Genomic DNA, 15,127 nt, shown 5'->3' on the forward strand with positions numbered 1-15,127 from the left:
GTTATATCATTAAAATTCCGTTGTTTTTTATTAATATCTATGATTATTATTAAACCTTTTTATAATATATATAATTTATGTATGTTAAGATCCCTAATAATATATCAATCTGACAATAGAATTACATATGCATCATAATAATGTAATGCCATTCTCATTATTTAGTGATTTTAAAGTTACGCCAAAGTTAAGGGCAGCTCATTACAAACTTAACTTTACTTGCGAAAATTGAGGAGAGCAAGTTTCTAAAAAGTTTGGTGAAACCATTTCAGTTAGGTGAATACCGACAGTGCTAAACTTACGCAAAAACTTAGGGAAATTTTTTTTGAAACGCAACTGCGCAAGTTTGGTGATTACGACTTTTACAGTTTTAACTTATGCCAAACTGATGTCAGACTGAAGCTAAAAAAAAGTTAGGTGAATATGCTCAAAGAACTTTTACGCTTCTCGGCCCAATGGCTAAGATCAAGTGTAGTCACTTGGTTTGATGGCGAGCTGGCTAGGCCGGTGTACTTGTATTAAACAGATACTTTTCTTTTTTTCCGCCCGTTCCTCAAAGGGGAGGCAAACTCAGGGTCGACGTGCTTCTGGGTCTTCCCTGGAGAGGTTCGGGCAAGTCTGCAAGGCATCGGCCGGAGGACTCAAAATACTCAATACCTTAAAGAACTTTTACAGAACGTTCTTAGAACGTGCCCGAACGTATTGTGTTAGCTGGGATTACATTGGATCAACGTTGGGTTTAGATCGTAAAAACAATAAACTTTTTGCGATGTAAAAACATACATTTATTCAACGTTGGTTGAATCAATGTCAATTTAAATACATTGGATCAACGTTGGATTTACATCGTAAAAGCAATTAACTTTTTACGATGTAAAAACATACGTTGGACCAATGTAAATTTTCCAGTTGTTTTTAGTTCCGTCGGTATTAATTTCATAATTAAACATATGACATTGGATCAACGTTGGTTTTGCATTGGAAAAAACAGCCGACGTTCGCGATGGTTTTACATACGTTGGCCCAACGTAAGTGTGCTAGCTGGGTAAGAGTTCAACACCATCAATACCTAATTCCCTAGATATAAACTATAGATATAGCTGCAAGATTTGTGACAGTATTGCAAATTACACTTGAAATTTTATAAAACTTCTTACTCAGCTTTTTCTCTAATAAATTGTATGAATTCTTGTAAATGTTCAACCTCATTAATCTTTTGTAACCTTTAAAATAAAAGCAGCAACATTATTGCTGGTAATATTTAATTGAGGACCAGTTAGAGGTGTTTACGCTACTGGTGTTATAGAGCTAAGCTGTGGATAAGTTTTTTGTAAATAAAAAAAAGGTTTTTAGCGCTTGCTCAAAATAACAACATGTACAAAGAATTTTACCCTTTCTAATGGCTATGGCAGTCTAGCCAATAAAATTCAGATGCCTATCTTTTTCAGATTAATACGCAAAGTTTTTGAAATTCAAATTCAAAGGAACAAAATTCACCAGAATTTGGCTAAGGATCCTGAAGAATCAGTTAAAGAGTTCTCTTAAAGTTTTTTCAGTAAAAGTGGGAAAACAACTCCAAAGTTGAATCATTTCTTGTCGACGAAAGTCTTAATAAGAGTATTATTATTTTTGAAGTTTTTAAAAATCTTTTAATAACTTTCGTGAACCTAACGGCGATGAAGCCAAATACCAAACGGGTAAAGAATTTTAGAGTTTTAAATTCAAAAATATTTTTTTGACTACCAGGTCCTGAAACTAATCAGGTATATCTCTATTATGAAAACACCTACCTCTCATCTCCCACCCTCTTCCAACCTTTCTTGAAATAGAAAACTACCCTACCCCAATACCTAAGCCTGTCGGTCAGCATTATCTAACCCCTCAGAGATTAGGGAAAAAGGACACCGTGTAAAACATTAGTTCAGAAATCTGAACTTACCATTCAGTAAAATGCAATTATTGGAAAACTAACCGATCAATAAATACCGAACAACTGTGAAAACATATTTGTAAAAGTTCACCATTTAAGAAACCATAAAAGTTCACCATTTAAGAAACTGCTATAAAACTAAAATCTCCTAAGATAAGTTATTAAAGAAAATATAAAAACTCATAAAAACGAGGAACATTTCCTCTGTTAGCCATAAAGAAACCCGAAAAGAAACAATACAAACACTTGCAGAATATTTTTATAACAAGAACATTAGAAGCTACTATCAAGTGCATGAGTAAATTTTAACAACTTTTTTTAAAGTGAATCTACTACCTTAAAGGAGAATAAAGTGCAACTAACTCAACCCAATTAAGATTCATAAAATTGTGGCTTTCAATTTGGCAAACGTTGTTTAACAAATTATATTATCAGCCAATACTTTCAATATTTAACATGGAGTTTTAAATGTAATAAAATTTAAAATCCTTTTACATTTTTCTACCTTTCGAACTCATTTCCCTCTTAACTTTTTAGCCAAACCAAGTAATATCATCCTATTCTGTATTGCATATTCAAATGAGTTTTTTTTAATAAAAGACTTTTATTAGCAGCAATTTCAAACTTTGATCTTTTTGTAATTTTTAGTGTCAAATAAAACTATAATGCGTTATTCAGTTTTTTTTATTGATTAATTTTTTTTTATCTCGTTGTTGTCAATTCATAAATAGAAATAAGTTATGCAGAATAATTATTACCAAAAGTATTCTTTTTTAGAGTCAAATAAAAATAAATCCATATGATATGTTTGGAATCAGATTAAATAGATATTGGAGTCTCACATTAATGGTTTGTTTTATTAAGATATAGAGAGCAATTTTTTCCAAAAACTAATTATTGGCCCTAAAAATATGGATATTTAAAATCAAAAAAGTTTAAGTGTGCCTACTTTCTGAAGTCTTGATTGAAAAAAATTTTTTTAAATATACTAAAATTAGTAAAAAGAAAAAAACAATTGCCATTAAAATTTTAAATCTCGAGGAATGTTGTTTAAATCAAAAAGGGAATTTTTCAGACATTTAGTTTTTTTCTAAGTTGGTCAAGGTATGCTTTACTGATAAGGTGTGTCGAGGAATACTGTTGATGCATCGACAGATTTAATGAACTTTTTAGGTAAAACTCAGAGAACTAGTTACAATTACAGAAGTATACATTAACAAAATTATAAAGAATACATTAAGAATACCAGGTATATTGTAATACGACAATATAAATACCTCTTTAAAATTAGACTTATTGTTAAATGTAAAAGAGATTTGTCTTTTGCTAGGAATAATCAGGAGGTTGTTGATTCCTAAGAATCTCACATACAGCAAAAGATGTTGCCTGATATGGTGGAATAGGTTCATTGACGAGCCCTAAGTTGTTCACTCCCACCTGAGAGTTGAAACCAATCTCATGAGCAAGCGGTAATTCTCTCATAGATGAGCTCTGAGTTTCTGCTCTATATCGTACGACAAAGTTTAGCAGTATTCTGTAATTCAGCAGGTTAAAAAAGTATTTCAGTTTATTTGGTTCTTCATAAAAATAAGTATAATATAATATTGATAGAACATAATTTTTTTGTAATGTAATGCTAATCTAATATTAAAATAAACTAGCAAAGTAAAAACCAAAAAGTATTTAAAATTTATATCTTACCGCCTTTTATGATGTAGAAAAAAAAAGATGGCTACTAGAATGATTGAAAGTGTAGAAAGAGAGTAAGAAAGACTTATTTTCTGAAAAGCGTCTGTACTTTTGACATTGTTCTTTGTATTATGTAACACATTATGAAATGCAAGTACCATCGACTCATTTTTGTATTTGAATGCTGTACCATTGTATAAAGCAGCCACTACTGTTTCTTTATCCATAATTTCTTCAACAACATTAGAGTTGAAGATGAAGAAGCTCAAAGTTAACTGTGCTTCCTTAATTCTGATTTCAAAAATATAAGTACTAACGTCAACCTGTTTGATTGAGCAATTAATCCTAAAAGGAAAAATAAATAAATAAAAATGGTCTCGTGAAAACCAAACAAGAAAATCCATAAAAAAACTTGTCTGTAAAAAAAATCTCTTCATAGCAATTTTCTTTTTAGAATTAAATCTTACATTCATAATTTCTTTCATTAGATGTAAACAAAACCAGAAAAAAATCTTTTTTAATTTGCCGTTCCTGTTTTTTTTTGCACTGTTCAACAAATAATAAAGTGTTTGTATCTTTGTTGGTTAAATGTATAATATTGAAATTGCATCATTCGCAAAAGCAAGGACAAGTGGCTGTTGCACACACTTTGCAGCTATTTTGTATCATATCTACATAATTATTCCAGATATCATATAGATGAAAAAGCAGCTGCTACATGAGTGCAAGTTTTTCTTTAAAAACCTTTCTTACACTTAAAAATCCTTCTTTTAAATGTAAAATTTGCCAAAAAAAGTTTACTTCTAAATGTCCAGAGAAAAAATAGACTTCAAACTTTGTTGCTGCCACAAATATAAGGCAACAGACTTATCTATAATCTTACTAAAGAAACGATTTAACAAAATATGAGGTGCATAGCTTGTGAGTGTTAAACACTATAAGAAAAAAGGGCTCTACAAGTCCGCACAGAAACAATCGAATTAATAAAAATGGTTTGAAAATCTGTCCGAAACGACCAAGGCAGGGAAGGGAGCCAAGGCGCTATTTTTAAAAGTGAAGGTATTAAAAAAATTAGTAAGTTTATAGAACATTGAGTGTAATGACTTCTAGGCAATGTTAAAAGAAGTGTAGACAACTGATCTATGGGCCAAGAAAAAGTACCTTTTTCTGGTGAAAACAGTTTTGTTATCCTCATGACTGTCCACCTTGCGGATAGTTTTTCAGGTTGTTCCACCGTTATGTTCAACATTTGTAAATCCACGAGATTTATACTTTAAAATGATCTGACAAAATACGTCTTAGAAATATTTCTTTATCATCTATATAGTATTCCTTGACTCTTCTGCGAAATACTTTAAAATAATTATTTCTTCCAACTTATATGTAAATTTTCAGTAAAAGAAAAAGAAACGATTGAAAAAAGAATACTTTTAAAAAATATTTTTTTCCGAAAATAAAATTAAAATGCAGTTTAACAAAGAGTGACGCAAGCGAGATTACTCTCCTTCTTTTGCTAAACATAAATTACGTTTTTTTCCTTAGCTCCATTTCTTATTGTTAACGCTACACATGCACATTTCACATATGTAATGCATACAATAAGAAATGGAGTTGAGAAAAAAATTAGATTTTAACTATTGAATTGCGTTTTTTTTGTGTGTGTTCTCTTGGTTTTGTGAGAATATTTGATGTTAAGAATACTGATTGCTAGTTAAGTTTGATTTTTATTTTATTTGAATTTGATTACATGGATTACAATCTTCTGTATACTACTTTAAGAATACATTTCACTTAATTTGAAAGATGAGAGGGGAGAATTTACAAAAGAATTGTAGAGATAATCTATATACCAACTTACTTTCTTTTGGAGTCAACATAACAACAAGAATGATATAAACAGTAATCGTTGAAATGTGATTTTAACATTATCTTCACAATATCTTGAGATATCTGGATGAATGAAAATAATGGAAAATTTATCGAAAAAAGAGACAACAAAAATTTTATTAGAATTTGTTAAATTGAAACCAATAAGTTGTTCAAAGATCTGTTACAGCGATGGATTAATAATTACACTACAAACATACTTATAATAGCATTTATTTCCTGTTAATCAAATCCAAACATATTATAAACTGTTTAAATACTCGAAAGTTTATGGGTAACTAAAGCTTCTTTAAAAAAGCCATGGCATTAAAGAGGGAAATTAAATTAACACACGAAAAATTTCATAAAACTTTCTCAGAAAACCCCACCTGAGGGCTTGAAATATTAAAAGCTGCTGTAACCAAATGCGAATCTGAAATTAGATACGTAAGTTTTTATTAAAAAATAAAAATTAAAGCATAAAATAAACACTATATTTTGATAAAAAAAAAAAAATTTTTTACCATAAAAACACTGCCTGGAATCAAGCGTGAAATTCATAGTAAGATAACAAAAACATTGTTTGCCATACGGACCAATACAAGGGCGATCGCATACATTAGATCCACAGGTTTCAACTAGATAAATGAATAAAATTTGTCAAGATATCTGTGACTTTATAACTACTATCGTAATTAAATATGCCAAGTTCGTAGATTAATGCTGGATTATATTGAATAAATTATATTGAGCACGACTAAATTACTTCCAATATTTTAAAGTCAACTATCTCTAAAAAAAATTTTCAAAAAACAATATAGTGAGTGAGCCAAGAATTTTCTTGATCAATAATTGCGTTCTTAAGATAACATTTTCTTAGTTGTTTTAAATAAGCAATTTAAAAAATTCACATCTTCAATTTTAAGGCTACATGTTATGAAGGAAAAATGTTTTAAGCCGAAACTTATAAATTTACTTTACTTTTATGTGAAGATTATCTTATGAAGTAAATATATATGTAGAAATTACTTTTAAGCAACAATTTTATTAATGTGTGATTTCACATATAAGATGTTGATAGAAGAGATTTTTCAATTTGGAAAATTCAATATTTGTCCAGAATAAATCCATTTTTTTAATTATCAAACAATGCCTTGGTTGATTATGAAAATGTATCTTATCAAACCTATCTTTTTTAGGATAAGTGAGAACAATTAGCATTGCTTTAGCAGCATATTTTAATTAGTACCTGGGCAAATAAATTATACCATTTGCAAAATCTCTATTTTCAAGAGAAAACAAAGATCATGAACATGAAGTCAAATAATTTTGCAATAAAAAAGTTGTAATTAAAATAAAACTGTAATTAAAATTGAAATTGGAAACTGTAATTAAAAAGAAAAATTCATCTGCAACATACGCAGCTTTATTAAAATTTATAAGCATATAAAGAGGGCGGTGACTATAATGTAAACTGAAAGCAGATAAGAAATCGACACCAGCACCCAAATGCCATATTCAAATTAAAAAACAGCACTCTAGAAAGCCTAACAAAAAGAAAAAAAAATTATGCACCAGATTCAAGGCTAACACCACAAGATCAAAAAAATTGTGTGGAAGGCAGTTGTCATTCGAAGCCAAAGTGGTCAATTTTAGAGAAAAACTGTTGTTGTAAACCCTGTAAAAAACCTCGAGCCCATAAAACACTATTTGGTAAAAATACTGACCTGCAACCCTTAATATCTGTAAATATTTGAAGGTTTGCATCAAATTAAAAGGCAGACACTTTGAAAATGTTCTGTGAGGATTTCCTGGATGTATAAAACTTAAACTTTTTGGTTTGTTTAACTTTCACTGATAACTTTTCTGTTGAAAAACGTTCCTAAATTTAGTCTGCGTTACTTCATGTCATCATGTAAAGCATCTAGAACTCTTCTAAAGCATCAGAAGAGCGCAACCCATCAATTAATTTTATTTTAATAAGATCATCTTCTGCACTTTGGGTGTCTTTTCCTAATTTTTCGAAGTTACAAAAACGTAATGCTTCGCTTAACCTTTGTGCTTATGATATGTTTTCATTGCATTGTTATTTTAACGTTAAAAATAGAACTCTTTCAGCAATGATTAGTCGTTTTTGAGGCATTAAATGAAACATAATAACATTTTTAATGCTAATAAACATCATCTTTTCAAGTTCTTCTGGGTACACCATAAGAAAAGCCTTTTTTACTGCATCAATACCTGGTTTCGACAGAAATGAAACATTTATATCGCGAACACTGTTTGCCTCGTCTGTTAGCTTCTTTAATCTTGCAATAGCTGAAAAGCATCTAATCTAGACTTCTGGATTGCCTGGATCATCTAGAAACCAATCAGATCTTACTCGTAGCGTCATTAATGTATCGTTAAGCAAATACTCAGATTCTCTAATACAAAATAGCTCCCCTTGGTCCACTCTGCGTTACTTGTACGGTATAAAAATTACTATGTTTATGTTATAATTGCGGAAAGAAAAACCAACGTAAGGAAGAACGTTATTTTTTGATTTAGCCAGCAGATAACCTCTCATTTTAAGTTAAAACTTTTTTTATTGAACTTTTTTAGAGGTTTTATTTGGGTTCTTATCAAAATTTTGCTTTTTTAAATAGTATTCTGCTTATTCTTTTTGCATATTTTGTTACTATATTTATGTAATGAACATGCAAAGAAGTATCAACGCAAGGAAAAACGGATAGAAGTAACAATCCAAGCAAGAAGGGTGAGGAGGAGAACTTTTGTTTTATAGTCTCAAAGGAGAGTAAAAGATTTTAAGAGAGCTATAGAGGTTATTGAAATAGGACAAAACTATAATACAACTACATAAACAAATTGAAAAAGGGGATGCTAATATATATCATCCGCAAATATAGCATGATTTACTGATAAGGCTTTACAAAGTACCAGGTGAGTCAAATTTTGAAAGGTATATGATGTGCTAGAATATTCTATTTATTTGTTTGTACTATTAAAAACAATATAGCAATGGTATGCGAATATAAAGAGAGAGAGAAGCTTAAAAAGGGAAGATATATAAATACATCAAATGTATTTAGCATTCACATAACATATGTATAGATATTTTAAAAAATTACTTGATACAAATTTGAAACATTTTATACCTTTATAGCAGCGATTTTTATCATAACCCAATTCCCATCCAGCAAAACAAGAGCATTCTGCTTTGCCCCATACTTCAGTGCAATGATGAGAACAACCTTTGTAATAACAGGGATCTTTAAAGGAAAAATACAAAACCATTACCTAATATATGTAACAACATATTAATAACACAAGACAACAAAAAAAAAAAAAATTTACTGGTGTCCAAAATATTTTAATGAATTTGGGGTATTTTTGGGGTGCTGATTCTGAATATGCTATCAGTTTTGCTAAATTGGCTCAAGTTTTTGATATTTTTGGTATCTTATTTATAGCACTTGTTGGTAAATGCGACGCATCATCTCATTAATTTCTTGGGATTAGTACTTGAACTGAGCAGTTCTCAATATAGTTTTTTGTTAACTAGTGTTCTAAAAGTTTGTTCATAGATTGATTTTTGCACTAACTTTATGTTGTTGTCTGGTTTCCAGTGAAAAGCATGAACTCATCAAGAGGAAGATGTCTTAACAATCCAGACTCGTTCTGTTACATTTGTGGTGGATATACACTGCAAAAACATAGAAGAAACATAACAGACTTCATAAAAAAAGTGTATTTGGCCTATTTTGGGGTTATGCTTGGGGACCAAGACAAGTCTTGGGCACCACACATAGTGTGCAAAGCATGTATCGAATTATTACGAAAATGGAGCAAAAGGACAAAGAAAAAGCTCCAAATTTGGTGTTCCAATGGTGTGGAGAGAGCAAAAAAATCATCATGATGACTGTTATTTCTGTGCAGTGCAAGTGCAAGGATTCAATAAGCATAAGAAACAAAAATGGGAGTATCCTAACATAGAAGCTGCAAGAAGGCCTGTCCCTCATTGTGAAGATGTGCCTGTACCTGTGTTTACCATGTTACCTGACCTTCCCCCACCTGGTGATGATGAAATGCAGGGTATGGAGCTAAGCATTAGTTCTGGAAGTGAACCAGAATATAAATGAAGTTTCAGAACACCTACGCAATTTACCCAAGGAGAGCTTAACGATCTAATAAGAGACCTCAACCTCTCAAAAAGTGCATCTGAACTTTTAGCTTCAAGGCTAAGTGAAAAAAATTGTCTGACGCCTGGAACTAAAATTACATCTTACAAAACCAGAGAAGAGGCACTTCTTCAATTTTTCTGTGAAGATGACCTACTTGTATATTGTAAGGATATTCCTGGCCTGATGCTGCAAATGGGTTTACAAGTATATCAACCTGAAGACTGGAGGCTTTTCATAGATAGTTCTAAAAGGAGTTTGAAATGTGTTTTGTTGAACAATGGCAATCAGTGTGCATCTCTTCCAGTAGCTCACTCAACTAAACTTGCAGAACAATACAAAAATGTCAAAATGGTCTCGGAGAAACTGTGCTACCATGAACATTCGTGGCTGATATGTGTTGATTTAAAAATGGTCAACTTTTTACTTGGGCAGCAAAGTGGATACACAAAGTATCCTTGCTTCATCTGCATGTGGGATAGTAGAGCAAAACATCAGCACTGGGAGAAACTGAATTGGCCTCCAAGGGACACCTTGACAGTAAGAGCATCAAACATAGTGAACGAACCTTTGGTGGACAGGGAAAAAATCATTCTACTTCCACTTCACATAAAGTTAGGATTAATGAAGCAGTTCGTAAAGGCATTAGACAAAGATGGTAATTGCTTCATGTACATCTGCAGATCTTTCCCTGGTCTTAGTAGCGAAAAATTGAAGGCAGGAATCTTTGATGGTCCTCAAATTCGGAAACTCATTAACGATTCAAATTTTCCTAAGGAAATGAATGACATTGAAGCTGCTGCATGGTGTAGTTTTGTGTTGGTAGTGAAGAACTTCTTGGGAAATAAAAAGGCAGACAATTATGAAGAACTGGTAAAAAACATGCTATTGAGATTTAGAAATCTGGGTGTACACATGAGCATTAAATTGCATTATCTTCACAGTCACTTGGACAGATTTCCAGAAAACCTTGGAGATTTTAGCGAAGAACAAGGGGAGAGATTTCATCAGGATATTATGTTGATGGAGGAAAGGTATCAAGGCAGATGGGACAGACATATGATGGCTAATTACTGCTGGAATCTACAGCGTGACTGCCCAAATAGCTCACATAGAAGAAAATCATATAAAAAGCGCTCTTCCAGCGATTAAATGTCTCCTATCTTTCATGTCTTGTTCATTTTTGAAGATTACTTTCTAAAACTAGTTAAAATAAACTAAAATCAACATTTAATTTGTTAAATTTATTGTCTTCATGACAATATCAATAAAGTTATTGCGCGTGTAGCAAATTACGTCTTTTTTTTTACACATTTCACAAAAAATCTCAAAAACTTGAGCCAATCCGGCAAAACTGATGACATATTTAGAATCAGCACCCCAAAGTTACCCTAAATTCGTTGAAATATCTTTGGCCCCAAAAATGCTGTTGACCTGTGTAATAAATTAACTAATAAATTAAAAATTATAAAAACTATATCACACTATGAATCTTTAGTTTGCAGTTGCACAGTGGGCCAGAATCCCATATTTTTGGAAAAAAGTCATAACTTTTTTTCCTTTCATCCATAGGCCTCAAAATTTCGTATATAAAGTAATTGGATGATTATAATTTGAATGAGCATGATGATTTTTTTGTGGTTGCCATGGCAACCCCAGTTGCATAGCAACAGATATTTATGCTTACTTCTAAAGGGTTATTTTTAAAGCCATTTGTTTCTAAACTTGGTATGCAAATTAATTTGATGATTATAATATGATTGAGCATAACTATTTGCTTTAATTCATAGTCACACTTTCATATAGGTACACACATTTCCAAAACTATAAAGGTACATAAGACACATTTATAAGCTAATATCATCTGTAGATGATCTCAATAAGTCAATAACTCCAGCTGGTAAGTTTTTCGTTTTGGTGTGACTTTCTGCTGTCTTTCTCAGAGATGCAATAAATGGATCAGATGTACACAATAGTCGATTTAACAAATCTTGGTTAGTTTTCACACGAGATGTTTTTCTTGTAAAATGTTCACGATAGTTTTGAAAGTCTTTATTGCGTGCTTCTTGAGCTTCTTCAGAATACATACCAATGGGTAATGTTAAAGTTTTAATAATTTCAGAACCATGGATTAAAATTTTGTGGAGAGATTGGGGCATATAGTACCAAGGATAATGATGAACATAAAGTCGAGCTGTTTTTAAACAGAAAGCCTCAAATTTATCAGTGTCGATGTCTAAACCACATGAAATTGTTGTCAATATAATATGCAAATTTAGAATCAGTTCAACATCAATATTTAAAATTTCTGCGAACTTTTCCGCATTTTGAAATGCTCTTCGAGCCGTATTTCCATCATTTGATGTTCCACTACCACCAGATTTTGGAACATCAACTATCAAGCCCATTTCATCTTTAAATCTATTTTGAATTTGTTGTTTCAGAGCCTTTACTTTGAATTTATCTTCTACTGTTTTTGCCTGCCACTTTTTCAAAGTCATTTTATATCCAATATGTAATAAACATTCAAAAAAACGTATCCAAGCATGTAAGGATGATAAACCAAATGAATAACTGCCTGTTATACCCTTTTTCAAAGCCATTTTTTCAATATCATTCATTCCTTTGGGACTTGCCCCACATATAGTACAGCATTGACTAGAATTTGTAACATCTGAAAGAGCAGTATGAACTTTTCCATCAATCATAGTAATTTGTATTATATGATGTATTTTGATTTTTTTATTATTTATATCAACTTCAGTATCTTGCAAATTTGAAATCTCAAGCTTAATGAGATCCTCTTCTGATTTAGAAACTGCTGTCGTTTCTTTTTCAAATTTAAAACGCAGAGGTCTACAGTACATTGTTGATGATGGTCGTGGATTTCGCCAAGCTGGGTACCGTTTTCCATTTTTAAAGCCACACAAGTCCAATGGTACTAGGCATGTAATAAAAAGTGCCTGCTCATTGTTTAAATTTCTTGTTACCGTTCCTTGCGATATTTGTTTATATATGGACTATCCTGTGGCACCATCAAAGCCTATTTTGTATCTCAGAGAAAGTCTATCTGGAGTGCCTTCAGTGCAAAGGACATCATACTGTGCCTTGCATATTCTTTTTGCTGTATGATCCACCAAAGCTTGCAGTTTTATTTCAGCTGAAAAGTCTGAGACAGTTATATCTGCAGGATAGCATAACAGCTTTGCATCACGGACATCATTATATGGAGGATATATATCAACTCCCTTTTCAACTGCTTGATTTCGAATAATTTGGTAGGAAGCTTTTGTCAATCTAGCATCTAAAAGAAGACAAAGAGCTTCATCTTTAGACATTCTACCATCTTTTTTTGAGGTTTTTTCAATTGGATTTTCTTTTCTACGTTTAATTTCTGAAGCAAATTGTAAAGCAGAAGCAGAATACATTTCAGTTAAGTGACTAATTTTATGTTTTTTGGTTTTAGTAGAGTAGTCATCAAAGTTTGCCTTAACTGGTCTTCCAATAGGTATTGGTGTTACATTTAAATCTTCAGGAACATGGCTTTGAAGCCATTTTTTATTCTTTTCTTCAAATCGAGCCATGCTGCTATATGACTTGCGCCACTTATCTCGTAGATGCGTTATTATTGTTCCTAATTGCTGCTTGTTGCAATGCAAATTCATAGCATCAATAAGTTTGTCCACAATACCAGAATCAGATATTTGTAAATTATTAGGCTTATGCATGATGAATGCATAGATATCAAAGTATTTCATTTTCAGCCTACAAATACAAAAAATATATTCTTGATTAGACATTTGGACAACCAGACATGAAACAAGCTCCAAATATTTATATGTTCATTTTAATGTGATAAAAAAGATGTTTTGCTAAAAAATCGCGATGATTGGAGCTGGGAACACAAAAAATGCCAGAATGTTGGCCCCCCCTGCCCCAAAAATGAAGCTTGTAAAAATCATGTATAGAGACGCAGCTGACATCCGCCGACAATAGGTAAAATATATATCGATAATGTACATATTGGGCAAGATATTTCAAGTCTCAAATTTCTGGAGCACCCTGGAGCGCAAAAGTATTTTGTTATTTAAATGAAATTTTCACTAAAAAAAGTACTTTAAATACGCCATCATTAGAAACCAGTTTATTTGATATAGCTTACTTGCAAAATAACTTTGGAATAGCTCATTTCATAGATAATACTTAGTTTTATTTAATTGTGCAATAAAAAATGAAGTTTTAAAAATTAAAACAATTTTATGCTTATTAGTAACACGAAAAATATTATTAAATAAAAAAAAAAAAAAAAAAAAATTTAAAAAAAAAAAAACCTTTTTTATTATCAGCTTGAAATGCAAACGGCATAAGAGCTGTACAGAAATATATACATTTTATAAAAGCCAGATGTTTAAGCTTTAAAATGGTATATAACAATGTCATTTTTGAGAATATTTTTTTTATACTTTTTTCCACCACCTGGCCCACTGTGAGTTGTGAGACCATTTTTCTTTTTTTCGTTGAAAATTAAAGATTTCTTTTAAGTCAGGAAATAGATTTTCTGTCATGAGAAGAGCGTTTATTATATCAATTTAACTAGTTAAAAATTAAGACTTAAATCCTTTTATTTATTCATTAATACTTATTCAATATTTCCTTAAAAACTTAGCTTTTATTCAATATGTATAGGGAAATTAAAAACTCTTTCACCTTTTTAGGTCAAGCACACCTTTTTTTCAGAAAGAAAAATACGTTTTTGATTCCGTATAGAAAACTTGATTTAGAAAACATTTATAAGTACAAAAGACACAACATCTAGTGCATACATAAATATTGAAATTTGGGAATTCATCGCCTTTGTTGGTGCACTAAAAACCTTTATGTAGTATTTTCGCAGGCAGCACAACGTTACAATTTTAAAATCTTTCTTTTTATTCAATTAAAATCTGCTCTACAAAAATTTTGCATTCAATTTATACTTCAAGAATCACCTCAAATATGCTCATAAAAAAACCGCTTATGCTATATTTACATTTTCTCATTAAAACTACGTCAGTCAAATCCGCCGTACATAATTTCTCCCACGCTATTTAATTACACTTCAACTTTGCGTTAAGCAATTAACCAATAGTAACCAACTTTTGTCTCATTAATAACTATAAGATAGCTAGATATTTTCATTCATTCAACAGTAGAATGGGCAGCCATAGGGTTTGGAACATACTCAGGTGATTTATGGCCAGTCCAAATTCTTATGGTAGTTCGTCCTACCTTCTACAACTCCTTTTTAAAAAAAACTGTTTTTGAAAAATTGTTGTCCAAGCTGAATAATAATTAGCAAAAGTTGGGCTAAGTTGAAAAAAATATTATTGACAAAATTATGGTGGATGACGCATATTTTCCTTAAACTTAAAGATGAATGTTTCAAAAAATAAGGGTTTAAATTGTTAAGCACAACTTTTCT

General features: G+C 31.2%; 2 protein-coding genes across 4 annotated transcripts; both read right to left on the reverse strand.

Moving 5' to 3' along the window:
* Positions 1–1,040: 1,040 nt before the first annotated feature.
* LOC149890751 (uncharacterized) lies at positions 1,041–14,199 on the reverse strand. 3 transcript variants are annotated; one of them, XM_090081675.1, is made up of 8 exons: positions 13,998–14,199; positions 8,644–8,757; positions 6,010–6,123; positions 5,875–5,918; positions 5,478–5,569; positions 3,632–3,964; positions 3,208–3,464; positions 1,041–1,223 (listed from the first exon to the last, which is right to left on the reverse strand). In XM_090081675.1, the coding sequence occupies exons 1-7, from the start codon at positions 14,167–14,169 to the stop codon at positions 3,257–3,259; spliced, it is 1,077 nt and encodes a 358-aa protein (XP_089937801.1). In that variant the 5' UTR covers positions 14,170–14,199; the 3' UTR covers positions 1,041–1,223; positions 3,208–3,256. The 3 variants fall into 3 exon arrangements, 2 of the variants coding, with proteins under 2 accessions (XP_089937801.1, XP_089937800.1); XM_090081674.1 differs by lacking the exon at positions 1,041–1,223 and having other exon boundaries at positions 3,080–3,464; XR_016450689.1 differs by lacking the exons at positions 1,041–1,223; positions 3,208–3,464 and adding an exon at positions 4,781–4,961 and having other exon boundaries at positions 3,839–3,964.
* Positions 11,427–12,533, reverse strand: LOC149890752 (uncharacterized). The gene has a single exon (XM_090081676.1). The coding sequence runs from the start codon at positions 12,531–12,533 to the stop codon at positions 11,514–11,516; it is 1,020 nt and encodes a 339-aa protein (XP_089937802.1). The 3' UTR covers positions 11,427–11,513.
* Positions 14,200–15,127: the final 928 nt, after the last annotated feature.

The sequence above is a fragment of the Hydra viridissima genome, unplaced genomic scaffold (assembly GCF_058129835.1).
Source record: "Hydra viridissima isolate aposymbiotic clone 2 unplaced genomic scaffold, HvirCarnegie_v1 scaffold_3, whole genome shotgun sequence".
Taxonomy (NCBI): Eukaryota; Metazoa; Cnidaria; class Hydrozoa; order Anthoathecata; family Hydridae; genus Hydra; species Hydra viridissima.

Bases quoted from the DNA above. Each gene is read 5' to 3' on its own strand.
- LOC149890752 (XM_090081676.1), bottom strand. From the start codon at position 12,533: ATGTACTGTAGACCTCTGCGTTTTAAATTTGAAAAAGAAACGACAGCA.
- LOC149890751 (XM_090081675.1), bottom strand. From the start codon at position 14,169: ATGGTCTCACAACTCACAGTGGGCCAGGTGGTGGAAAAAAGTATAAAA. The intron at 8,758-13,997 runs GTTTTTTTTTTT...TTTCCTTTAAAG, and splicing joins TCAAGCTGATAATAAAAAAG to ATCCCTGTTATTACAAAGGT. The intron at 6,124-8,643 runs GTATAAAATGTT...TCATTTATCTAG, and splicing joins TAAAAATCGCTGCTATAAAG to TTGAAACCTGTGGATCTAAT.